Source organism: Aedes albopictus, chromosome 3, assembly GCF_035046485.1.
Source record: "Aedes albopictus strain Foshan chromosome 3, AalbF5, whole genome shotgun sequence".
In the NCBI taxonomy this organism is placed as follows: Eukaryota; Metazoa; Arthropoda; class Insecta; order Diptera; family Culicidae; genus Aedes; species Aedes albopictus.
Genome location: NC_085138.1, coordinates 391884386 through 391909880, shown reverse-complemented (window position 1 = coordinate 391909880; position 25495 = coordinate 391884386). Strand labels below are relative to the sequence as shown.

The following is a 25495-nucleotide window of genomic DNA, read 5'->3' as shown; positions in this document are numbered from 1 at the left end:
TCAAAGGACAGTACTTAACCCGATTTTCTTTTTACTTAATAAAACTCGTTTGACAGAGGGGGAATGGGGGTCTAGAAATCCCGAAAAACGATTGACGTAATAAATGAATCTTCCCTATTGCAGGCGTTTTCACGAGTGAGAAGGAAATGAAAGTACGCAATTCATTCGTGGAATTTAGGAAACAAGCCCTTACTATTTCTCTCAGTGCATTAGTAAATACCTAAACCTCAACAAAACGCATTCGCCCCGATGCACGAACCTCCGAAAGCGACGCTTCAAAAGTTTGCGTTTCGTTCCGACGCCTTCCTCCGAACTGACAGCTGTCAGCGGCGACGAGCTGTCAAAATTCCACGTAAGCGTTCTTTCGTTTCCGGCATCTCGTACTGCTTAGGAACACATTTCGATTAATTAAAAGCTTTCAGTCTGTAAGTGATAGAAATTGTGCGATATTTTCGGTGAAAATGGTGTGAAACGAAAGCGGAATGTCTGCGCTACTAGGCCATATAGGATTTGTGCTAGTTTTCGGCGGTTTTGTGCAAAAATTCGAGTGTTGAAAGTTTTGTGTACATCGATTTGGTCTTGTTTATCGGACCTGTCAAAATCCTGGTCTTGGGACTGTGCCGCTCAATTTTCATCACCGCTTTCCCGTTTGTCGGTGGGACGTTTGGCCGGACTAATGTGCTTCTGCTTTCTGTTTTAGTTTAATTATCCACACAATGGCCAAGACCAAGACGGAGAAAAAGGCGAAATCCGCCATCAACGAAGTGGTGACCCGCGAGTGCACCATCAACCTGAACCGGCGCCTGCACAAGGTTGGCTACAAGAAGCGCGCCCCGCGTGCCGTCAAGATCGTGCGCAAGTTCGCCGAGAAGGAGATGGGAACCAATGACGTGCGAATTGACACCCGCCTGAACAAGGCTCTGTGGCACCGCGGAATCAGGTGAGTTGGAAACCGGAGTGGGTAGGTGATAAGAGGGCTACCGATGTTTAGGTGTGTTTACAGTGTTGACGATTGCGATGAGCGAATACGTAATGCATTCAGATGATTTTCCCTGAACCAAATTCAGCTGATCCTAGTGTCGATGTGAACTATTGTTCTAGTTGTTGGCTGAAATACCTACTGTCTGCAAATTTATTTGTTTGGTGAATGTTATGTTTTGCCTATGTCTAACGAATGGATAGCAAATGTTTCCTTTCTCCCAGAAGGAATTCTTTCACTCCATTTGTATGATTAAAGATACCAGTAATATCTTCACGGATTCCTTTAGAAGATTCTAGGAAATTTACTGCCCCCACTCGCATAACAGTCCCATATGAATAGGAAACCCAGCAAAGATGGGACTGTTATGCGAGTGGTGGCAGTTTAGGAAATCTCAAGGATTTTTTTTATATCTGACCTCTCGAAACTCCTTCAGCAGAACTACTTCCAGGTTTCCTCAAGTTGTTCCTTCTGAGAACCCTCCTAGAATGTTTCTGGGGTTTCTATATAGGTTACCTCGTACAATTTGCCTTAGATACCTCATGGAATTCGTTGAGAAGTTTTTTTAAAACAATTGTTTAATTTCTCCAAGAGTTTCTTCTGACTGCGATTTTTCAGGAGTTCCTCGTGGGATTAACTCAGATGTCTCTTTCTTAAGTCCTACTGGAATTTCTATGGAGATTCCTTCAGGAGTTTCACCAGGGAACAGAACTTATTATGTGATAAAAGATTGTTTTAAATTCACTTCAATAATTGCTTTCAAAATTCACCTAAATGTCCTGCTGGAACTTCCTACCGGAATTCTATGTTTATTTTCTGAAATTCCTTTTTTTTCCTCCAAAAAATCCTTTAGATATTCATCTAAGAGTTCCTTCTGGGATTCTCTCAAAAAGTCTTTGAGGAATTCTCTAGAATTTTATCAAGAGTTCCTTCTGCAATTCTACCAGTAAATCCTTCTGGGACTTGTCCAAGAATTTCTTCATAGGTTTCATAGGTTGGGATCTTGTATTCCTGGAGAAGTTCATTTTGGTATTTGTACAGGAGTTCCTTCTAGGACTTCTGTCTTGCATACTTCAAATCCAAAAGCCTTTGCTAGATTCCCTTTATAATCATTTTAAAAATATCTCCAGGATATGACTGCGCTTTCTACAAGACTTGCTTCTGCGCATTCTCCAGGAGTTCCTATTGGAAAAACTCCAAAGATTCCTGCTATGAATATTCTAAGAGTTCTTCTTGGAAATCCTCCAGGAGTATCTTTTGCACATCCTCCTGCAGTTCTTTCTGAAAATCCTCTAGAAGTTTCTTGTGGGAATCCTTTAGAAATTCCTTCTTGGAATCATGCATTAGTTCTTTCTAGAATTCCTCCAGGGAGTTGCTGAATAACATCTTTGACTTGTAATGTTTGTATTTTTACAAGGCGTGCGTCCTGCAGGGTTAATTCGAATTTCTGCATCCCAGGCTTAACTCCTGTAGAAACCCCTGAAGTAGCGTCTGAAGATTTCCTGGAAGAATCCCCAAAAGAAATTCATAAAAAAAAAGTTCAAGAAAGAATCGTCTAATTAATTTTCTGGAAATGGATCTTAATATTTCGATTTAAACAATCCCCTAGTGAATTTTGAGGTAATAAAACAAGGGCAGTGATCAAACTAGAAATATTTTTATTTTACATACTAGCTGTCCCGGCAAACTTTGTCTTGCCGTCTTGTTATGGTTTGGCAATTGTTGAGCTCAAAATACAGTTTCTTACCGATTTTGGCAACACCCGTTTTTGGCAACATTTCCTTCCCGATTTTGGCAACACCCGTTTTTGGCAACAATTTCTTACCGATTTTGGCAACAATTTTTTACCGATTTTGGCAACAAAAAATTTTGACCAAAAATTTTTACCGTAAAATCGTTTGTAGTTGTTAATGTATTTATATTTTAGCCTTACTCTTCTTTAAAAAATCAAAATTCATATTTTTTTTCAAAATCAACAATTTTACAAATCATGACGTAATTTATGAACGTCACCTACAGGGATCGTTTTATAACTTGTGAATAGTCCATATTTAAAATATAAGCCAAATTGACGTATAAAAGTTCAAAATAATCCACAAAAAAAAATTACCGATTTTGGCAACACCCCAATTTGGCAACATAAAATTCACCTCGTGTTGCCAAAATCGGTAAGAAACTGTAGCACCGCACTCTAGATTGATTTCATTTCGGTCGTGTTGATTTCCTTCCCAGCTCATAGAAAATCAGTTCTTTTTCAATTTTGTTACTTTTCGTAACTTTTTGTCCTACATATAAACACAGCCACCATGAAAACGAATCGAACCGTGCAAGAGCCATCCTAATCGGTTCAGCCGTTTGTGAGTTTTGTTGCCTCAAAGGGATTTCAAACTCATTTATATATACAGTGCGAGAAATAAGTATAAATACAGAGCCGTTTTACATACAAAATAATCATGTTTAGGGATCAAAATCTCTTTTTTCTAGCGATTCGGTTGTTATGGAATTTTGTCTGCAACCTTAAAATAACTAGAATTTTGGCTAGAAATATAAATCATCATCCATGAAAACGTTTATATCGACTTTTCAGATTCAAATAAATATAAAGACACTTATTTCCATATACAAATGTGTCTTTATATTTATTTGAATCTGAAAAATCGATATAAACGTTTTCATGGATGATGATTTATATTTCTAGTCAAAATTCTAGTTATTTTAAGGTTGCAGACAAAATTCCATAACAACCGAATCGCTAGAAAAAGAGATTTTGATCCCTAAACATGATTATTTTGTATGGAAAACGGCTCTGTCTTTATACTTATTTCTCGCACTGTATATAGATAGATAGATAGATTTTATCATCAATTGGGTTTTTAAATTAAGAAAAATGTATCCATTTTTTTGATTTTATACGAAAGAGCATCTTTTTCTGAGCCACTCTGATTTTTTCAGATTTTTAGAACTTTATTTTGGTACCTAAAATAAATTTCAAAGAGATTTTTTGAAATCACCTTTTGACAGCTGGGTAACTGTTTGACAGCTCTACCCAGTACAAAATGCGACGAGGGGTGATTCGACAAATCGCTCCCATACAAACTTTAAACTTTTTTTCAAATAGGTTCCCGGGCACCAAAATTCATGAAAATTTGGATTTCGGCTCAGTTTCGCATGCAGATTCAGAAGAGACGAACCAGCCAAGGGCTGAAAGTCTCTCTAATAAAGACAAATCATAAATGCAGATTCAGAATATGGAATTATCTCAACACCGCTTAAGAAGCCAATTAAGAGTCATTCAAAGCTCAATTACCGAAATAAAATGCGCAACAAACGGACATAATAATGGACATAACATAAGAACACCAATTAGCAACGGCATTAAATCCACATTTTGACTTTGAATCGATAATCAGACCTTAACACACCCCTCTCCCTGAAAGCGTTACGTAATTTAAGGGCATTCCCCATAATATGTTAAATTTTTTGGGTCTCCAATTAGCCTAGTGGTTAAGTGTATCATTGTGCTTGTCTCACAATTAGGGTTGTGCAATTATCGATAAAATCATGTTTGCCCCCTCTCCCTAACTTGGCGCCTATGAAAATATCCATAATGTAAAGTTCCTGGACCGACTGGGAATCAAACACAACTTCCTCAGCATGGTCTTGTTGAATACGAGCGATTTAGCCACTTCGGCTCTTTCTAACGTCGGGATTTTATATGACTTTATCTCTAGATTTTATCAAAGGTTCCTCTAGGGATTCCTTCCGCGGTTCTTCATGGAATTTCTTCCAGGATTGCACCCGAGTTCGTTTCGGAATTTATCTCGAGACTTCCCCGATATTCATCTCTGGAGCCTCTTACTGAGATTTGTTCAGGGTTTCCTCTCGGTACTTTCTTCATGCATTCCTTTCAAAATGTCAACATGTTTAGTTTCAGCATTTTTCTCTAGGAATGTTTCATGAATGCTTTCAAGATTTTCTTTTAGGGTATGAGTGTCATAAGTAATCTCACGCTCCCAAATTCATCCTATTTGAAAACAAGCGATTACGGCACCGATCGATTCCGTTCTTTTTGTTTCCATGCTTCACTTTTAACATAAAATACAAAAAAGAAACAAAACAAACAGCGCTTTAATCTTTTGTTTTTCGTAGGAAGAAAATAGGAGCCACATGCTTAATAAGGGAACCAATTCTAATTCCTCTCGGTATTAACCGTGGGATTTCCCCATTTTTTTCCAGGCAAACTGCAGATTATTTCATTCCTTTTTTTTATATATTTAATATACTGTCCATGATCGCTAAACTGCCCCACATTAACAGGTAAGCCAGCAAATATGGGACTGATATGCGATGATAGACAGTACATTCCTTAAAAAAAATAGCAAGCATTACTTCAGGGATTTCCTTTAGATTTTCCGCAAGGATACTTTCTGGAAAACCACCAAGAATTCCTCTCAATGTTTCAATGACATGTTCAGAAATATCTCTAGATATTCCTGCCAGGATTTCTCCCTGGATCCTATTTACGATTTTTTGTTGAGGTTTTTTCAAAGAATTCTCCAAATGAGCCTTCGGGAATTTTTGCTAGCCTAATTTGTGCAAAACTTTGGGTAACTGCGTAACAACACAGTAATTCTCGCGTTACATTTGAAAAGGGCCTATCCCTAAAATGTAAACAAATCGATTTTGATACCTTTCCATAGCATCCCCCAACAGTAACATACTGTGCAAACATCACCCGCCTAACCGTAAATCTTATCAGAATAAACCCCACCTTCAAAACGGCTGATCATTGCTTTTTTTTCACAATCATTCATAAGCCCGTGCTCCAAATGGGCTAGTAACGGTAAAATTTTGTTGGTCCTCTCGTTTAAAGGGCCGACAACCGAAAAGTTTCGGAGCGGCTCTCGGCCCGAGCGCCGAGAGCGAGAATTCTTTCTTTAAAAAACGGCCATGCCTTGATACGATGTCAACAACGGACTCACTCGGGGGACCAACCCACGCTAAGAAAATTTTAGAAAGACTCACAATAAGGCGTACACCGGGTGAAACTTTTCAAATTAGCTTAACATGTTTATCTATAATTTTTCATACTTTTTTGATAACTTTTAATGAAAAATTGATTATTGAAGCATAGATACATCTATTCTTGTGTCATTAAAACGAAAAGCATGTTGAAAAATCCGAAAACTGTGAAATACGAATAGGAAATGTGATGGAAAATGTTTGCATCGATTTTTCTCAATGTTTACGTTCTGAGGTAGGCCCTTTTCAAATGTAACGCGAGAATTCAATGTTTTGCTCAAACAGCATCCATTTAGGAAAAGGGGTTACGTACAAAAGGCTGAAACACGAAAGGCTGAAATAACAAAAGGCTGAATTACGAAAGGCTGAATCACAAAAGGCTGAAAATGTCAAAAGGCTGAAATAACATAAGGCTGAAATAATGATTCGACTAGTTTTCAAACGGCGAGCCTAAAGGCAGTCATACGAGCCTAAAGGCAACACTAACATCACAGACAAACAGACATAACACTCTAATTATTCATATCGTACACTGATATAATGATCCGACCCCTCAGCCCTGACACTTGCATTGGTTTTGCTTGAGTTTTACATTTGACGCACACTACCTCTCATTGGTTGATGGTTCATTGGACGAACATGCTTCCGTTACTATGTTCGAAATCGGAAAGCGTTAGGACTGTTTTTCCGCGCTAAAGTATGCATTATTGATCGCCTACATAACTATGACAGTATTTCTCCAAAGAATAGCATATATTTAAAAGAAGGAAAAATCTCTGATCACATTGTTGGCAGCTGTAATGGCAACCAATCTCCTTAACAGCATGACTCGAAAGAATAGCTCATGCTCAAAGAAGGAAAAATCTCCAATTGAAATACCATCAGTCATTTTTTGTGTTAGTTGGTATGCACTCTTCACTAAGCACATTCTATGACGAGGACTCATATATGTAGCCGATCTGGTTAGCGAACGAGTAGTCATGCTGAGGGTGATGGGTTCGATTCTCCCTCAGGCCAGAAACTTTTCGTAATGGAAAATTCCTTGACAACCGCGGGCATAAAGTATCTTCCTGTCTGTCACACGATATATGTACCAATGCAAAGTGGTCATTGGCAGAGAAGGCTCTCAATTAATAACTGTTGAAATGCGTATACAAGCTGAAAGCAGGCTTTGTCTCAGTTGGGACGTTACGCCAGAAAAAAAAGAAGAAGAAGTACTATAACTCATTTCCTGCATTTTTGCAATTTCAGCCTTTTGTGCATTCAGCCTTTTGAAATTCAGCCTTATGTTACTTTCAGCCTTTCGTGTTCAGCCTTTTGTGCATTCAGCCTTTTGAAATTCAGCCTTTTGTTAGCATCCCAGGAAAAGGCATGCATCAAGATACCCACGCTTTTTTATACCATTTCATTGAAGAAACGGACTATTTACCTTCTAACCATACAATAATTCAGCTCATTACTACAACTTATCTAGTAGTAGTCAGTCTTTTACGTCAGGTCTTTTTTTTCACGGTTTTCATTTACACGGCCACGTAAATGAAAACTCCATACATTTTTTTTCATCGTCTTATTTTTGCATGATTCGTCGAGAAATGATTTTTTTACGCAGTTTTTTAAATTTTGAACTGAGTTTTTTTTACGCGGTACGTATCTCCGCGTAAAAAAAAAACTGATTGCAGTAGAAATTACAACTTCTTAATAGGCCTTTTCATGTGACAGATCCGTGCATGCATTTGTTTACAAAGCTTGAACAACACGAACACTAACACTAACACGAACGTGTCATCTTCTTCATAGAAGAACTGTCAAACGCCCGAACAATCAGCTGATTCAAGACGTCAAATGAAAAGGGTCATGCTTTGACATCCATGCACTCAACAAAAACACGTGCCAAATCTCCTATCTGATGGAATTAGATGAATATTTACACGTCTTTATAGTGGTAATCACATTCAAATGTGTGCGTGTATCATTTGTAGATGTAGTTGTGAAACTTGGGGGAAAATGTGTGCACTCTTACCCCGGTTGTTAGTTTTATCATTATTTAGCCGTTTTACCCAAATCAGTTGGGTAATATTTGCATGTGCAATCTGAATAGCCTTTGAATTAGCGTGCATTTTTGTGTATGGAAAAATTCACGCTAGTGTTCATGTGCTGAAATGTCACTTATCCTTATTGTGTGAATTGTGCATGTATGTCAAAGCAGAAGAATAGATGGTCAAGTAACTCCGTAGCTTGGAGGAAAGAAGCGTCCGTCTAGCAAATTGAGAGTAGTGGGTTTGATTCCCACCGGAGCACGTGAATTTTTTTTACGCAATTGAAATCTTCAAATTTGTTCATCAAACTCGTGTTTGTGTTGTCCGCATTGATGTCAAATCATTTAAAGGTTGTAAACGTTAAAATTCTAGAATTCTTTCAGTATATTTTCTTGAATAACCTCAATATTCTTGTAAGAGTTCCTCCATAGATACAATACGCATACAAGTAACGATTCTGCGGAATAGAAAGCCAAACTGGTATATGCCGGCTTCGATTATCTGGAGTCATGTTCTGCTGCTTCCCTAACAAATATTGCGCAGTTCCCACCCAACTGGACCCCTTTCGCAGTTAGTAGAAGTGCGGGATCGTGAATAAAACTGCGATTTTGCATCGAATCGTTTCGGTGTCTTCTGCGCACTCGTTCAGCACTTTGTAATGCATAAGTGCGCAGAAGACACCGACACGATTCGATGCAAAATCGCAGTTTTATTCACGATCCCGCACTTACACTAACTGCGAAAGGGGTCCAGTGGGGTGGGAAATGCGCAATATCTGGCGAACGAAATTTAAACTGAATACTAGTCTAAGTTGGTTCAATAACCTGTCAAAAATTTTAATTTTATGCAGCATTCCGTTCTCAAAATATTTGTTTGGGAAGTTTCAGAATGCGACTTTGGGTAATTGAGTTTAATATGTATATCTTCAGGCATTCTTCTTGCATGATTTTTTACGGATTTGTTCAGATCTACCTCAAGGTAGGACGGGCTTGGTGGTCTAATTGCTACCGCTTCTGATTCGTATGCAGAAGGTCCTGGGTTCAATCCCTGGCCCGTCCATTTCCTCCTACTTTGTATATTTCAGGCCAAAATGTCTAAAGGTCCTATCCGCTGAAGAGAGGCTTTCTTTGGTTTCCCTCTCTTTAGTTAATATCTCATCTCTTTATTTGTATTATGATTGTCTCCTTGCATTGAATGATGGTCAAAACAATAGTCACAGACAAACAGACGTATCACTTGGAACAAATTGCGATAAAAAGCATCGTTACGAAAACATAATCGCCCAATGCTAACCATGCTGTGTTACGCAAACCACTCAGTAGGTGGCAGTAGTGACCAAACGTCAAACAGGAGCAAAAACAATGCGAGCGCCGTGACCGAGCGATTTGCGAACTACAAAATATTTGAACTAACCGTTGAAAAGAGTAACGATGAGAAGTGAGTAGAGTGAGACGTCTGTTTGTCTGTGCAATAGTCTTTTGACTTGTACTGCAAAAATAGTTGAAAAGTGTACCATTACATTTCAATAATTGAAAGAGCAAGTGAACAAAGAGAGCCTCTCTTCTGCAGATAGGACCTATTGAAATGTTTGGCCTGTTTTTATCTACTTGCTTTCTCACTCTTGCATCCACACACCAATGTGTAAACCCTGTGCCAATGCCAACTATATACCACCAACACTCCGACATCCGCATGAATTTGTACAGATGCAGAGGTATATTCGGTCCAGAGGCGCCTCGTCCACATGTTCGACCTGTTCTTGGAACGGGTATAGGCTGAAAATAAAACTCGCAAAATAATCTTTAAGTAGATATACCAAAAGAATAAACTAAATTTAAAACTCCCACCGCACATACCCCATAACAACATGCATACAAGGCGCTAACATCGTTCCCGGTTTATGAAGAACGAAAGACGACTCCAAGCCATCCACCGGCAGAAACCATATAACAAGAGCATGCGAGAGCCAGCCTTTCGCAGCTCTCTCTTGCTCGACTCTTCGAAACTACATGCCACCGGTTCCCCGATTCATGCGAACGATGGATGCTGTTCCCAAACCAACAGTTTTCTCACTTTTTTGCCTCCGAATGGCAGTGTTCATTCGAATTCATTTCACTTTACTCTGTCGCTCATACGTTCCCTACTCGTCTAGAACCAGCAGCAGCGTTGTCAACTTTTCTTCCCATTTTTCACTTCCCGCCTGCTTCTCACGCGTACACGCACGCTAAGCGCAATCGACTAAAGTATGTAAAATCATGTTGAAAATTTACAGTTTTAGAATGCTAAAAAATGTATGTTGTATCGTTGTTGGAAATTAAAGGATTATTTAAAAATATCTACAAAAATGGAATAACGAACATTGTTTGCACAGAATTTAAATAAATACTTTGCCAGCTATGCTTACCGATCAGGTTCTCAAATGTGTGTAAATGATTGTTAGCATGCTGCTCGGTATACTCTTTAGAGAAAAAAGCGATGGATACCAGAGGCACACTGCTAAAACGCAAAGAGCTTCTTCAGTGGAAAGTTTCCATGTGTGTAGCAAAACCAGAAATGAATGAAAGCTTGGACTGTGGTTTCTCGGTTTGTCGTTCTACGTAGGCTGAGAACAACTTGCGCAGCTAGAGCACATTTTAAATAGCACACCCAATGTCGTGCGCGCTTGTTATGCATTACACCCAGCGTGGATGAAGCTGGGGGTGCCGAATGTTCTCTAGCTCGTTGGCAACGGTTTCCAAATTTTAACTTCGAGGCCATGACTGCCCATGATCGCATAATTGTCCCATATGAATAGGAAACCCAGCAAATATGGGACTGATATGCGATCATGGGCAGATGATACGAGCTAAAACAATTTATGGAGGTGGAAATGGACATGATTGAAAAAAAAATAAGTATCGTCGGTGTGTGAAGAACGTTAGAAAATGACTTCCACCGAAAATGGATTTTTCTAACAGTATGTGAGATACCAAACTTCGAAAGTCGCTCAAAGGCGCATCAGAATGCGAATCGCATCTTTATTTGCGATGAAAATGCGGAAGATATTTTTCAGAAAATGGTTAACAAACAAGAAGATAAAAATCAGCTTATGTTAAATACCACAATACTAAAACAATAAAAAACAGCAAGCATAGTATAAAATAACTCTAAAGTATTTTCTTTTAGTAAAATAGTAATCTGTAGAACAGGTCAGTCTGCTAGTCGCGAGACGCCTCTGATTCGGTTTGATGTGAATACAAACGATTGCAATCATCATTTCCTTCCCCTTTCCCACATTAATCTGCAACCTGACGTGGCAGGCGCCATTGTCGCCTAAAAATAGAAGATCATCAACTCAACACTGACACACTGAGAATGCTTGCTTAAACCCCGGCAGATATCTCATTGGTTCCTTGTGTGAGTGTAGCTGGTCAGGCGATACTGGAGTGTAGCATCCATGACCAATTAATCAAGCTCAAGCTTTGTTCAGATCTTCCCCACGGTAGTCCTCATGGTAGTCTGGGATCCTCTTCAGAGGTGCTTTTTAAGTATTATCTAGAAGCTTTATCGAGAATGACTTCATGATTTTTTGCGAGGATTTCTTACCGATATGAATATATGAGTGTTTTATATGTCCTAATTTTCTCCTTCCAGGAACCCACCCTTCCGCATACGTGTGCGCCTGTCCCGCCGCCGCAACGACGATGAGGATTCGCCCAACAAGCTGTACACCCTGGTCACCTACGTGCCGGTGTCCACTTTCAAGGAACTGCAGACGGAGAACGTTGAATCGACCGAGGATTAGATGCTGTAAATTAACTTACAACAAAATAAGTACCCCCTGTCCGGGATAGCGTAAGTCGGATGGTTCAACTTGTTGCGTTTTTGTGAGTTGGAATGAAAGATCGGAGGAGAGCAGATGTGAAAAAAATACAAGAAAAGCCCAGGTGGAAAAAAATTAAAATCGTTACGCGATGGTTTTGTGTGAAGATCCGAAAATTGCCTTTAAGTGTACAAGTTATGGCTAATCCCATAAGGAATGCATGCAAATAGTGCGAAGTGGAACCCAAATTAACAAATGTGTTCATAACTGGTACAGGGTTTCTATCATTGGCGCCAAGGGTGCGACCATTCATTTGCAAAGATTAACATTCATTTGCTATTATCTCAGTTCAGAAGCACGTTATCTAAAAACAATGTATGGATGAATTTAACCTTGTAGTTTTATCTGAAAGTTTGCCGAATAACATTGGGGTCGCAAACGTATACTAAAGTCGTGAGCGAGTTGTGAAGGCAACTCTCCACGCGGTGAATGTAAATTACATAGTCCACTCTGACTGAAGTGGACAAGGTGCGTTTTTCTTCATTTGCCCCCGCTGCTGTATTGAGTGAATGTTAGTATTGGTGAGGTCTGATTGTGCATGATAAGCGGCAACAAAATCAGATCACCTTAGCACCCCCGTGATTTTCGCAGTCAATCGAAAGAAAATTGTGCTATAACTCTCGTTAAGTGTAAAATTAAGAAAATCGGGTGAATGTTCCAAGTAGCTAACGTAATTCTTAATCAAATGCCTTGAAAATCTAATTTTTGTCAATTTTGTTACTTGGTCCCCTCTCACTTAACGCCGACCAGTTGTCCCATGTTCTATTGGAATCCCTATTAACATGGAACAACTATGGTGCACACGGCAGTATTAGAGACGTCGGTTTAGGTAATAAGTAGACTCTCCTTAACGTGTGCTTCTGGTACAGTCAAATTTTGTTCGATGGGCTACACTTAAATTGGACACACGCAAGCCTAATCGAAACGAAGCTTATAGCCTTGAAACTACTATTAGAAATAATTTGACAACTGACAACTAAGCTAGATAAGTGAAAGTCGTACATTATCTTGAAAATTATTAGTGCAATTTGTAGGATAAGAACGTAGTCCAACTTGTAATGTTTGCAGTAAGGAACGATGGAAACAGAAGCGGAAACATCTAACAGCCCGGAAGAAGCAGAATCCAAGAAAATGAACCTGTTGTGTCGTTCTGGGGTCAGGGTGTCTACTACCTGGAAAACCTGGAATTATCAGGAAATTTCATTTACCCTGGAAAAAACCTGGAATTATCAGGGAACTCCGGAGTCAATCAGGGAATTTTTGGGGGGGAAAGGAATTTTTATTGAAACTTTTAAACTAAACTAAACCTTGGTATGCAAATATCATGAAGAAATTCTGGTGAAATATGTATAACCATTGCTTGCAATTCTTAAAAAGATTCATCAGAACTCATGGAGTTAATTTTTATATATTTTCGAAGGGAGTTCGTGACCGAAGCTGGAAAGAAATTTCTAACAATTCCTTAATAGCTTTATTTTCAAAAACAGCAGAAATGCTTCGAGTTTTTTTTTTTATTACTAGTAGATTTTAGAAAATTTCTAGAAGGAAATCCCCTTGGAAATTCCTGATTCTTGAAAAAAAAAACTCAATATTTTCTAAAGCATTCGTTTAGGAAATCCTTTAGGAAATATCTTACTTTTTTCTAAAGGATATCATGAGTAAGTGCATTGAGACGTTCTTTGAAGAAGCTAGAAAAATTCTCCGTAATCCTAATAATTGAAATCAGAAGCTAAGAAAAAAAAAACTTAAAAAAATTATAAACAGTACTCCAACGTTTCTAAAGTATCAAATGGAGACCCAGAAGTCCCGGAAAAATGTCTGATGGAATTCTTTACATATCTTTATCAGAATGTATGAATAAACTTTCAAGAAAATCACCCAGAGTGAGGATTTTAGTTGAATTGACATTCCTTAAGGTTCAACTCACAATTTATAAGTATTGGTGAAAGCGCCTACTGACTTTACAGAGAGTAAACAAACACTCCTGCACGCGGATGTGCAGATAAGCTTAGATAATTAATACATAGATGTCCAACTAACGCATCGCAGTATGCATGTGAGTAGCTTCACTGCGCGTTACGCCATCTGTTAGTCGACGGGTGAAGTAAACCTCCTAAATGGGGTGCGCATTTTTATGAACCTGCCCTGCACACTTGATTGATTTCCTGAAGCATTATCAACTGACAGCTGTCACAAATAAATCTATTTTTCGTCAAACTTATTCGGGATGTCGGTTGATGCGTTGAAAAATCTTCTGACCCCGATTGATTGTGTAGGAAAAGGAATAATTAGTGTAGACTTCTACCTGTTAATCCAGTGCTTATGCTTCAGGTCCCAAGACAGTGTGGGCAATACAGGAGAGTGTTTGCAGGAGAGAAGGCCATTTCTAGCAGATTCAGAGCCCAGGACTGGTAGTGACATTTCGGCTGATAGAGTAGCCGCCGAAGTTTATTCAGCGTGCGTCGTCGTCCAAGCCCGTCTGGTCGAATTTTCCCTAACTTATTCCGGATAACTGGTTGATGGTGAACTAGGGTGCCAAAGATTGCGAGTAACTGCGGTGCGGAGTCGACCAAGGGGCTGTCGGGTTTTTCCGATAATGGCTTCCTATAAAGGGGATGTTCATAAACCACGTAGACCCAATTTTGGCCATGTCAGAACTCCCAACCCCATCACCTCTTCCCCTTAGACTTTTGTCCAAACAAAAATTCGGAAATATGTATGGAGCATAGACTTTGGCCAGCTCCCCCCCCCCCCCCCCTCTCACCACAAATAGTCCACGTGGTTTATGAACAGCCACAAATGATGCACTGATTTGAAACGAATGACCACCACATTAAAGCATTTAAAGAAGGACACTCCCAGGCACTCCTCTGGTGTGTCACGCAAATTTTTCCAACCAGTATATGGCGTTTTAAAAGACATTCCCATATTATAATAGTCATTATAAACAGTCTAATAAAATATAAAATGTATACAAAAAAATGGTTCAAACAAATTTATTACAAACAATGAACATATATGCACTTTTGGACGCTGAAGTAGAGAAGCGTCAATACAGAGCCTCAATTCAACTACACGTCGTGCACCAAGAATAGTGCCTCAGCCCTTGGCCGCTTTGTCGTCGATGTGCCATTCAAGCACCTGTGAATAAATAATTACTATTACTATGTTGGAATTTTCTTAAATATTTTAAAAATCATCTACTTACGCTTTGGCATTCTTGAGGGGTCCTTTTGAACGGGTTGAAACCTGTTGAAACGAATGAAACTTTAAGGATTCCGGTGTAAAAGTAAGGTGCTTGCACATCTAGAATTGACAGAAACGTTTTCTACCTGTTGCAATTGTTTGTTTATTTTGTTGGTTGCTTAGGCATTATTGGACTACTTGATGAATTTCTAAAATCACCGCCTTGAAATGCGCAGGGCAGCTCAAATGTGTAGTTAACCCGTCGACCGCCGTCATCTTGTAGGCGCTGCTGTTTTGTTGCCAGCTTGTTGCATAAGTGGGAAATCTATGTATTAATTATCTAAGAGATAAGGCAGGTTCGTTAGTGCATTTCATTTGTCTCTTTCCCATCTTCAACTAGTTTATCACGCTGTGCATATGACGCAAGAAATATGCACGCATAGGCAATGGGAGAATAAAAGAAACAGCAAATCAAGGAAAGCCACACCATGTATGTGCACTACATGGAAGTAAATACCGCGCCGGTTGGAAAGTGAAAAACGATTTTGTGCAGTTTTCGCGATTGTGTGGCTATCGCCGCGGACTTTTTCGTGATGTAGTGAATATTATTCCATTTGTGAAGCCGGTAAAACATTTTACACTTCGATTATGGAAGCAATTACGTTTCGAGAGGCAATTAGAAAGTGAGACTGTTCCCGGTAAGATAGTGCTACCCGAATAAAAAATACAGTAGAAAAACCGAATGTTGAATTGTAACAGTACTATTTAAAACCATATTGTTACAATAAACACCACTGTAAAAATGAAAAATACAAAAACAATAAGATGTAATGTTAGACACCATACAGTGAATTGTAAATGAGATTTTTACAATATACTATACGGGTTGTTAAGTATCGTAACAATATAAAAAAATATTTTTCTCCATATATATTTTTTTACAAAACCATACATTTTATTGTAAATGAATTGTTCGAAATACTGATACGTGGGCTTTAATATACCGTACATTGTATGGTACACGTATGGTTTCAAACAATAAAATGTACCGTAAATATATTGTTTTTAATTGTAATTTCACTACTGGTTATAAATTTAATCATGGTTTTGGAATGTTTCTCTTTTGTTATGTTGTATTGTTTTACATTAGATAAACCATATAATGTTATATTATCTCGTCATGTTCCTTCGATAATGGCAGTTCTAGCCAAACTAACCTAAACTCGTCTAAGTCTGAGTAGCCTCTCATTGCATTAACAGTTGAAGCTTAAGCTCCCATGTCCCACCAGCCAGATAACCGAGTTTTGCAAACTAAGCATTATTTGTGGCAACACTTTGAGCGGCATGATGGAACTATGCCTAGCGCGCTAAGTGTTATTAGACCACTAATGTAGTTGCATGAAGTGGGTGACGAGGTACATAAGTATCATTACAGCGTGCTTAACCATTATTGCAATATTGAGGCTCCAATTTGACTGAACTATGAAATGTGTACATAACAACTCATGAGAAAACTGTCAAGTTCGATTCAACTATAAGTTAGGTTAAAAAGCGAAGACGAACTTATTTCAGAAGTCGTTTCAGTGTCCAGTCCAGTCCTTATGTTAAAATTGTCAAAGATAAATCGCATTTAATTCGGTTGTTGTACAAGGCAATTTCACATGAGAGAAGAAGAGAAAGAATAGTGTTGAACTCATCCACTGATTTACGGTAATCTGGCCTGCGTCTTTCCGGGTTGACCTACATTCGTATTCCTCTCATCGCACTCTACATACCTAGCCCACCATATCTCTTGGATATGCAGTCCTAAGGACACCTGGTTTACCACTTTAATTAAACATTTTATTGACTTTAAATAGATGTTTCAACTTATTCACTTTTTTTCTCTTTCATTTCCTTTGCAACAAAAATGTCACGGACATCAACAAAACAAAGCACGGAAAAAATCATAAACTGAATAAAAAATTAAAAATGCACGAAAAAAGATTGTTTCGGAATAGTGAATGGTTCAAACGTAAGAAAAACAGTATAATATATTGTTACATAAAGATCGGATGTAAATGTATAATAGCTACCAATGTGCAAAGCTTTTAGCGAACCATTCCATTACAATACACTATATTGTAGCTGGTACACTGTATGGTACAGGAATGGTTTTCACCAAATACCCTATGGTTAGTTTTTATCCGGGTAGTGGAATGGTGCGAGCTGGTGTGCGTTGGGGGGGAATTTGGAAAAGATAGCGCACAATTTATAAAATAGCAGTTTCGCAGTGAAATATTGTGAAAATGTTGTGTTTCTTGGTCTCAATGAAAAGGTAAGTGTCCTGAGCAAGCGTTGAAGCAAATTTTAAAATATCTCGATATCAGATAGTGGTAAAAATTCGAGTATTTCTTCATCTTCAATTGGGTTTTTAAATTAAGAAAAATTCAATGATTTTTTATTTTTAAACGAAAGAGCACCTTTTTCTGAGCCGCTATGATTTTTTTCAGATTTTTAGAACTTTATTTTGGTATCTAAAATCAATTTCAAAGAGATTTTTTTAAATCACCTTTTGACAGCTGGGCAACTGTTTGACAGCTCCGCTCAGTACAAAATGCGACGAGGGGTGATTCGACAAATCGCTCCCATACAAATTTCAAATTGATTTTTAAATAGGTTCCCGGGCTCCAAAATTGATGAAAATTTGGATTACGGCTCAGTTTGGCATGCAGATTCCGAATATGGAATTATCTCAACACCACTAAAGAAGCCAATTGAAAACTCACACATGTGAGAAAATTTAGCAAGCATGTGTTAGAAAATCCAAACTCATTTCCCCCTTAACCCTCGAGCAGCCGTGTCTTAGACTACCTGCAGCGACGCCGCGCTCACGCTGTGTACACGCAAAGAAATTAAAGCTATTCAAAACTATAATAGTTTTTGTTGCATCAAAAAACATTTTCTTATTGTTTTAACAAATTTATTAGTTAAAACAATTTAGAGTTTTTTTCAAAACAAAGCGCTAATATTATTGATGTTCTGAGCACATGACGTGATACCGCCATTTTAATTTCGAACGTAATCGGCAAAAGTGGAAATAATGGCACCAAGAGTAGTCCACAATAGAGCAGTGGATAACTAATTCAAGAACTTTGGTAAGTGATTGCCTTCAATTATTTCACTACTAATGGCTTATTATAGCGAACTGTTGTTATATTCTAGGTTTGATTCTATGAATCTGCAGCCGAAAACACGAGTATCGAACAAGCGGATTATCATAGGTAATTTTTGTTTTTACATTTTATCGCTTATTTTTCTGCTCATTTTTGTTATATTTGCTTCCAGAGACTGCTGAAGACCAACCACGTTATAGAAAGCACTTATCTGCATCATATACCAAAAAGAAGCTAGCATGTAAAATAAAATACATATCAAAAATAAAATAAACAATAAATTTAGATTTTTTGCTTTTTTTCCTTTTCTGATGCAGAAAATAAATAAATATATCATTCTAATGAAAAAAATACAATTTGATTCAATGCGAAATGCATTATTGCATCAACAAATGAACTTTGTTGTTTCAAAGCATTATTTTTGTTGTTCCAAAAGATATATTTTTTAAAACAATAAAAATACTAGTTTACGTGCTATTTACCGTAGCTGTCAAATTCAACAATATTTTTTGTTGAATCAAATTCACGATGCAAATAGAATCAATAAAAGCATATTATAGGCCTGCAAATAATGCAGCATTTTTATTGAAGCAATACAGAAAATATTTATGATTAAAATTCTTTTTTCTGCGTGTACCACATGCGTGCATTTTTCATGGTGCGTGTACTCAGTACACGACGCGACCGCTCCCGGGTTAAAAATGCCTGACGTAATTGCTTAAGTCATTTCTAATAGATTTTTTCGTTACAAATCATGAGATTTTTTTTAGAAATAAATTTTTAACAAATCCCTTGAAAGGAATAGTTGATAAAACTTCTAGATAATAATGGCTCCGCAAAATGTTGGATTTTGTAGGAGTAGTTTTAAACAATAGTTTAGATGTTTTTTTTTTTTCAATATTCAATATGAATTTATGGAACTTAAAACAAGCGAATTCTTGATAGACATTTCTGTATAGACTTATCGAATAATTTTTGGACTCAGATTTGCTAAGGTTTTTTTCAAGAATGTCGACAGTATCCCATGCAGTTTCTAATGAAATATTGCAAAAAGTTCATTATTTCATTTTGTGATTTTCTGTGAGATTTTTTGAGGAGAATTGATTACGTAATATGTTTCTACAACACATTATCATCTTATACCATCATAGATTTATACAAAATATTTGTCAATATTTCTTGAAGGCTTTCACCAGCATCTTAATAAGTTAAAAAAAAAAATCGCTAACATTTCCTATTAATTGACAAATAATTGCAATAGACTTTTGCATTAAATTTAATTTGAAATCCGCCGAAAGTTATTGAAGCTGTTCCATTTCTGCTAGAAGTTCAACCAAAAATAAATCTACTAATGCCGCCACCATTTTTTTTCTTACAAAATTCGGCAAAATTCTTTTCTGCCGGGTATATGGTAAATTTACTACTGCTAGTTATTATTTCTATTTCTGAACCTGGAATTTTTTCTCAGACCTGGAAAAATCAGGGAATTTTATTTTAGTAAACGAGTAGACACCCTGGGGTGATACACAAATTATGTCACGCAAAAATTGATCTTTTTTTTGTAAGGGTCGTCACGCTGTACAAAACCCCCCCCTCCCCCCTTAGGGCGTGACGTAATTTGTGTACGACCCCTCTTAAGATTCACGAAAATTCTATCCAGAAGCTCTCTACATCCCGCAACGGCTTTGTGTTGCGAGTCGAAATCTACTATGAACGGTCGTGAAGTGATTGACTCTCCGGTAGTACGTAATTTAGTACATATTTGAAATTTGACGTTTGAGAGGTGTCGGCACCGCTCAAACGTCAAATTTTCTGTGCGAGTAAGCAGGCCAGCATAAATTCGTGCAGTGGTCCATGCTTGCTTCTTGAAGTTTGTGCCCAATGAGAGTATATTACAGGTGGGGAAGAAGAAGAGATGGCTTTGTATTAGTGAGCAATGAAAAATGTAAACACAAATAGTGACGTCACTATTTGACACGCGTTCTTATGGGAGCTCGCTTTGCTTGTAGTAGTAGTGACATGTTTTGCACCAGACACGGATCTCACGCACACGAAGTATCTTCTTCCCCACCTCTATTAGACTCTCATTGGTTTGTGCCCTGAAGTTCTCATGCACTGTTGGAACAGGATTTCAAGACGTTTGTCCTTAAGTGCGGAGTCTTCGGCAAAGTTGACCAGGTCATCAAAAAATAATTTCTGAAACCCAGTAATTCGAATTGCTGAATGCAATCAGCACACAAAAATCAGCATAGTTTGCTGAATAATAGCAAAAAAATGCAGTATAGGTTTATCCGCTAGGTGGCGCTAGTCTTCTAAAGCTTTGTATCTATAGAACAAGACTACATATAAGAATTTCGACAAAGTTTATCAGGGCATCAAAAGCTATCCGATGATGAAATGACTAGTTTGAGGTTTTCCGCTAAAAGTCACTCGTGAGTCTTGAAAATTCTAAACTTCTGTATCTCGAAAGTAATGAACTAAAGAGTAAACATCAGTTTGACACTAATTCGATCAAGTCAAACAGGATACATATTAAGACTGCATAGAAGAATTTCATATTCGGAAAAGTTCGGCAAAGGACATCGAGAGCTATTCGATTATTATCTAGTTGATTCTAGGTTTATCCACTACGTAAACTTTTAAACTTTTATATCTCGAGAAAGACTACCTAATGGAAAAAAATCCGTCTGTGGCAAAGTTGATCAGGACATCAAGAACTGTCCGATAATGAATTATTTGATTCTAGGTTTATCCGTTAGAAGGCGTTAGAGAGTCTTAGAAATTCTAAACTTCTGCATCTATATCCCACTGTGCGCTGTTTCGCATCGTCGTGGTAAAACCTAGAATTAGAAAGAGTGTGTCAAATTGAAACTGACAACTTCTTATAATTCCCTATGGGCTACAGGAAGGGGCGCGACATTCGAGTCTACTCTTCTTCTTCTTTTTGATGAATTTACGTTCCCACTGTAACTTGGCCTGCCTCTCTTCAACTTAGTATTCGTTGAGCATTTCCACAGTTATTAATTGTAGCTTTTTTGTCGACTATGATTTGAATTGAAAAATGTTCCAAGTGTTACGTCTGTTTGTATGTGATATGATGCTTGCACCGTACTTCAGTCTAATGACCAGATACTGATCTACAGCAACGGCATAAGCGAGTAGCTTGGTCGGGCGGCCAGGTTTGACCAGCTGTTTGAGTGGAGTGGCAGCTCCCATTTATTACGTTACGCTAAACTTTACATTTTTTATCCTCTCCCCGTCCGCATTTTTGTATGAAAACCTAAGCATTGCGTTATATGGGCTGTAACGCTCGGCTGTATTTCCCCACTTCTCCTAGAGTGTTACATAGTTTATGGACGGTGCCTGTGTTAAACATGGTTTTGAAATTCGAAATTTTTATAACGAAAATCTTTAAATTTTCAATTCTGCTAAACCAATATCTACCATCATAAGGACCATATTAATCGTTGGTGATAGTTTATACCTTTTGTTTTTTTTTCGCAAACTAGCATTGCTTTCGTAAGTCATCCTGTTCAATCAAGGATTGTTCTCTTTTGTCTCTTTTTCAATGAAGGGAGCTATTTCTTTCTACCTTTACCAATTGTATTCCTTTTACTAACACTTGTTCGTCGTGCTAAAAATGCAACTTGTTTCACAATTTTGAACATAATAGCCAACATAATTAAGACACATTATATAGAACAGAGGTGCATTCTACAATGCATCATGCACGGCTTTCACTAGCACACTCATGCTTTCGACTGGCGTTTGTGGCGTGATTCCATGGCCCAGATTGGCAATGTATCGATGCTTTCCGAACTTCCTGACCATTGTCAGCACAAGTTCTCGCAATTCTTCCGGCGATTTGTACATATCCTGAGGATCCAGATTACCCTGTAGAGTCACGTTCGGTCCCACCAATTTTCGTGCCTCCTCGGGATCAATCGTCCAATCCAGTCCAATAACGTCGTAACCGGTTTGGGCTTGCTCCGTCAGGGAATGCATGGCTCCCTTGGAGAAAAGTGTCATGGGCACGGGAGTGACACCTTCTTCGGTGAACTTTTTGTGAAGGTCATCCCGAATCCGCTTCAGATATGGCAAGGCAATGGTCAGGTACTGCTCCTTTGTGAGATGCTCGGCGCTCGATTCAAATACTTGCACTATTTGAGCTCCCGCTTTGACCTGTAATTTAAAACAAAAAAACAGACTTGTTACAGACTAGAAAGTGAAGTTCTGAAGTTTATTTGCTACCAAATGTTAGAAAGTTACACTAACCTGCATCAACAAGTACTCAACAATCTGATCGGTTAGCAGATTGAGCAGCTTCTGGCTGGCATCAGGATAATTTTCGAGCCACGCTTTAGCTTTGGACATCGTTTTGCTGCCACCGCCTTCGATCATGTACCCCATCAGGGTCCAGGGAGCTCCGGTGAATCCGTACAAAGGCACTTTTCCGTCCAGCATGTGTCGCATCATCGTGATGGCATCGCCAACGTATTTCAACCGATCGATAGATCCGGTTGTGTTTAACCGTTCCAAATCGTCCGGTGTCACGAGTGGTTCGGGTAGGACCGGTCCAACCCCCTTGTGCATCTCTACGGCGATGCCGAGGGCTTGAGGAATGACCAAGATATCCGAGAATATGATGGAAGCATCGAGATCGAAACGGCGCAGTGGTTGCATAGTGACCTCACATGCCAGCTCAGGCGTTCGGCATACTTCGAAGAAGTCATGCTTAGCACGGACCTCCTGGAACTCGGGCAGGTAACGACCGGCTTGCCGCATCACCCACACCGGAACGCGATCCACCAGTTCTCCACGGGCCGCCCGAAGCAGGTTATCATTCTTCAGCGGTGGGAAGTCCTGAAATGGGAATTATTAATTAGTTCCGGTGGATTAGATGAGAATAGTTACAATGCGATTGCGATTTGAATAACGTTAAAGATTTAGACCAATACATTTTTATGATAGTTGATCTCGAATTTCGAATGCTCATGGGTGCGGGTTTCTACGAAAACTGATAACTATGTACAACGCTACCCAAACGTACTTACATCACCACCGCTTGCCACTACCGCAGTAAGCAGTGGATCTGAAGACGACGACGACAGTGGCAGCAGAGGAACGTCCCCTCCGTCCACCGCCACCGTCGTTGACAGTGTCGATATGGACGAGGTGCAAAAGAACAGGAACAGCGTGAGAAACACCAAAGTAGAAAACATTCCGAGCACTATTGTAAAACGGTCCAGTGCAATTAACATAATGTTCAGAGTTTAATAAAGAGAGCAATACGTAACTAAGAGTTCGAAAGACAGAAAAGTTTGTGCAATAAATAAAACCGAATGAAAGATAATCACACCTTGCAACCGACCATCTCAATGTTCCTTCCGTGACTGGCGAGCGCGCTGCGATACTATGTAGGATGTCCAGATAAAAGCGTGCCCCGTAGGTTAAAGATGATGCTCCTTTCAACTTACGTTGATTGAAATTAAATTAAAACAAATTAATAGGACACTTATCACCGAAAATTGTGCCGATGTTCGCTTATCACACAGAAAGAGAGTGCACCTGCGAGGGCGACGTGCAAAACAGAAACTGAAAAGTCACCGTGACGCAATGTTGACGTTTCTCCTTCTCACAACATGACTTAACGAAGAAAGACGGTGGAACGTGAGATCGGGATAAAAACAAACGGACCAAGGAGTCATCACACACTACGTAACCTAGTACGTAACAGTTATGTTCATGCATTTTCTTCCTTCACGTAACATCATTCCCATTCATGATTTACATTTTGTATGGAGAAACTTTTGTATGAAAAGTTTAAACGAAAGTCGAGGGTTACGTAAGTTGTAATTGACCCCATGTACGGGGGGTGTTACAATGCACTTGCAAAAGATACGTTTTCGTCAAATATTATTTTCTCGGAGTTGAAACATTTCAGAACAAGTTTCAAACTGCCGGTTGGAATTGTGTATAGGGGAAACCAAGCCATGCGGGCTTATGGGGCCACAAGCGGTTTTGTTCGTTTATTTATTTTTTTCAGAATCTGAAGTCCAGGTTCAAGAGATGAAGACTTTTTCACCGCTTCTGGTTTATGAGGAACTAACAACGAGGTAATATTCATGCAATAGAGAAAAAAAAATTTCACGATACCTATGGATATTTGCAGGCCAGGGTACGGGTTACGTTTAGGATTTTCCCACCTGTGAAAATCAAACGTGGAATGGGGCACGTTCGGTGTAGTACTAGACTTGTAGTAATGACCTGAATTTTTGTATGGTGAAAAGGTGAATTATCCGTTTCTGCAAGGAAAAGGTACAAAAAGCGTGGATTTTATGTTTCCCTGCCTAATTTGATGATATTTGAGCAAAACTTTGGAAAGCTGTGCTGATGAAAAGACAAAAAATTGGAGAAAACAACAACACCGTTTTCCAATGTTTTGCTCAAGCAACAGGGGATTTTTTTAATTTATCGAACAGTTTGGGCCGAAGCGTCTCCGATTTCAATGAAAATTTAACCAGAGCTGGGGGAAGATTCAAATATTACGTCCATCATTTTTTGGGATTTCTAGACCCCCCCCCCCCTCTGTCACGTTATTTCCTATACCTAATACACATACTGTCACACTTTTCTAGACCCCCACTCCCCCAAATGTTGGACGTAATTTTTTAACGTTCCCTAGAGATCGTGGATATATGATCATATATGGAATTAAAAATCAAAAAAATCATAGAGGACTACCCAACTAACAATTGCAAGTCACAAACAAGCAAGCTTGCTGAATTGTTACTTGATAATGGTAATGATAGCTGAACTAAAATTATGCTCTACACATTACTGTTTAAATGATTTTCCAATTGAGAAAATAGTCAATGTTCGACTTTCCTCATCGGTATCAACAATGATAAATTAACGCACTTTTCAAAAGTTTAACAAGACATTTATTCGACAAGCATTGATTCCTTAACAAAGGAGTTTAACAAAACATTTGTCTGCATCTTATTAAGCTGATGTTATTTTTTATTTTATTTCACCATCTTCAGCTTATAGCTGTACAGACTGAACAACCTTAAGCTAATTGCCTTATACTATTTTAAAACTATCTCTACTCTGTTTGAAGTCAAACGTAAAATCTAAACTATTCAGAAGTGTGAAACACTTTTCCAGTGTATTATTCTGCCCATATCCAGTGCGATGAAATGCAGTCCAGAACGGGATGTATCGATAAGCATAATGCTCCTGAACAATGTAC

General features: G+C 38.6%; 2 protein-coding genes across 5 annotated transcripts; one reads left to right on the top strand and one right to left on the bottom strand.

Moving 5' to 3' along the window:
- The first annotated feature begins 279 nt into the window (after window positions 1–279).
- Window positions 280–11980, top strand: LOC109410554 (large ribosomal subunit protein eL31). The gene is made up of 3 exons (XM_029875418.2): window positions 280–425; window positions 701–940; window positions 11671–11980. The coding sequence occupies exons 2-3, from the start codon at window positions 717–719 to the stop codon at window positions 11819–11821; spliced, it is 375 nt and encodes a 124-aa protein (XP_029731278.1). The 5' UTR covers window positions 280–425; window positions 701–716; the 3' UTR covers window positions 11822–11980.
- A 9841-nt stretch (window positions 11981–21821) lies between these two features.
- Window positions 21822–23850, bottom strand: LOC109421146 (uroporphyrinogen decarboxylase). 4 transcript variants are annotated; one of them, XM_029875417.2, is made up of 4 exons: window positions 23600–23850; window positions 23295–23470; window positions 22516–23103; window positions 21822–22422 (listed from the first exon to the last, which is right to left on the bottom strand). In XM_029875417.2, exons 2-4 carry the CDS (start codon window positions 23460–23462, stop codon window positions 21955–21957), a joined length of 1224 nt encoding a protein of 407 aa, XP_029731277.2. In that variant the 5' UTR covers window positions 23463–23470; window positions 23600–23850; the 3' UTR covers window positions 21822–21954. The 4 variants fall into 4 exon arrangements, with proteins under 4 accessions (XP_029731277.2, XP_019551184.3, XP_019551185.3 ...); XM_019695639.3 differs by lacking the exon at window positions 23295–23470 and having other exon boundaries at window positions 23600–23849; XM_019695640.3 differs by lacking the exon at window positions 23295–23470 and having other exon boundaries at window positions 23612–23849.
- Between the last annotated feature and the right edge of the window lie 1645 nt (window positions 23851–25495).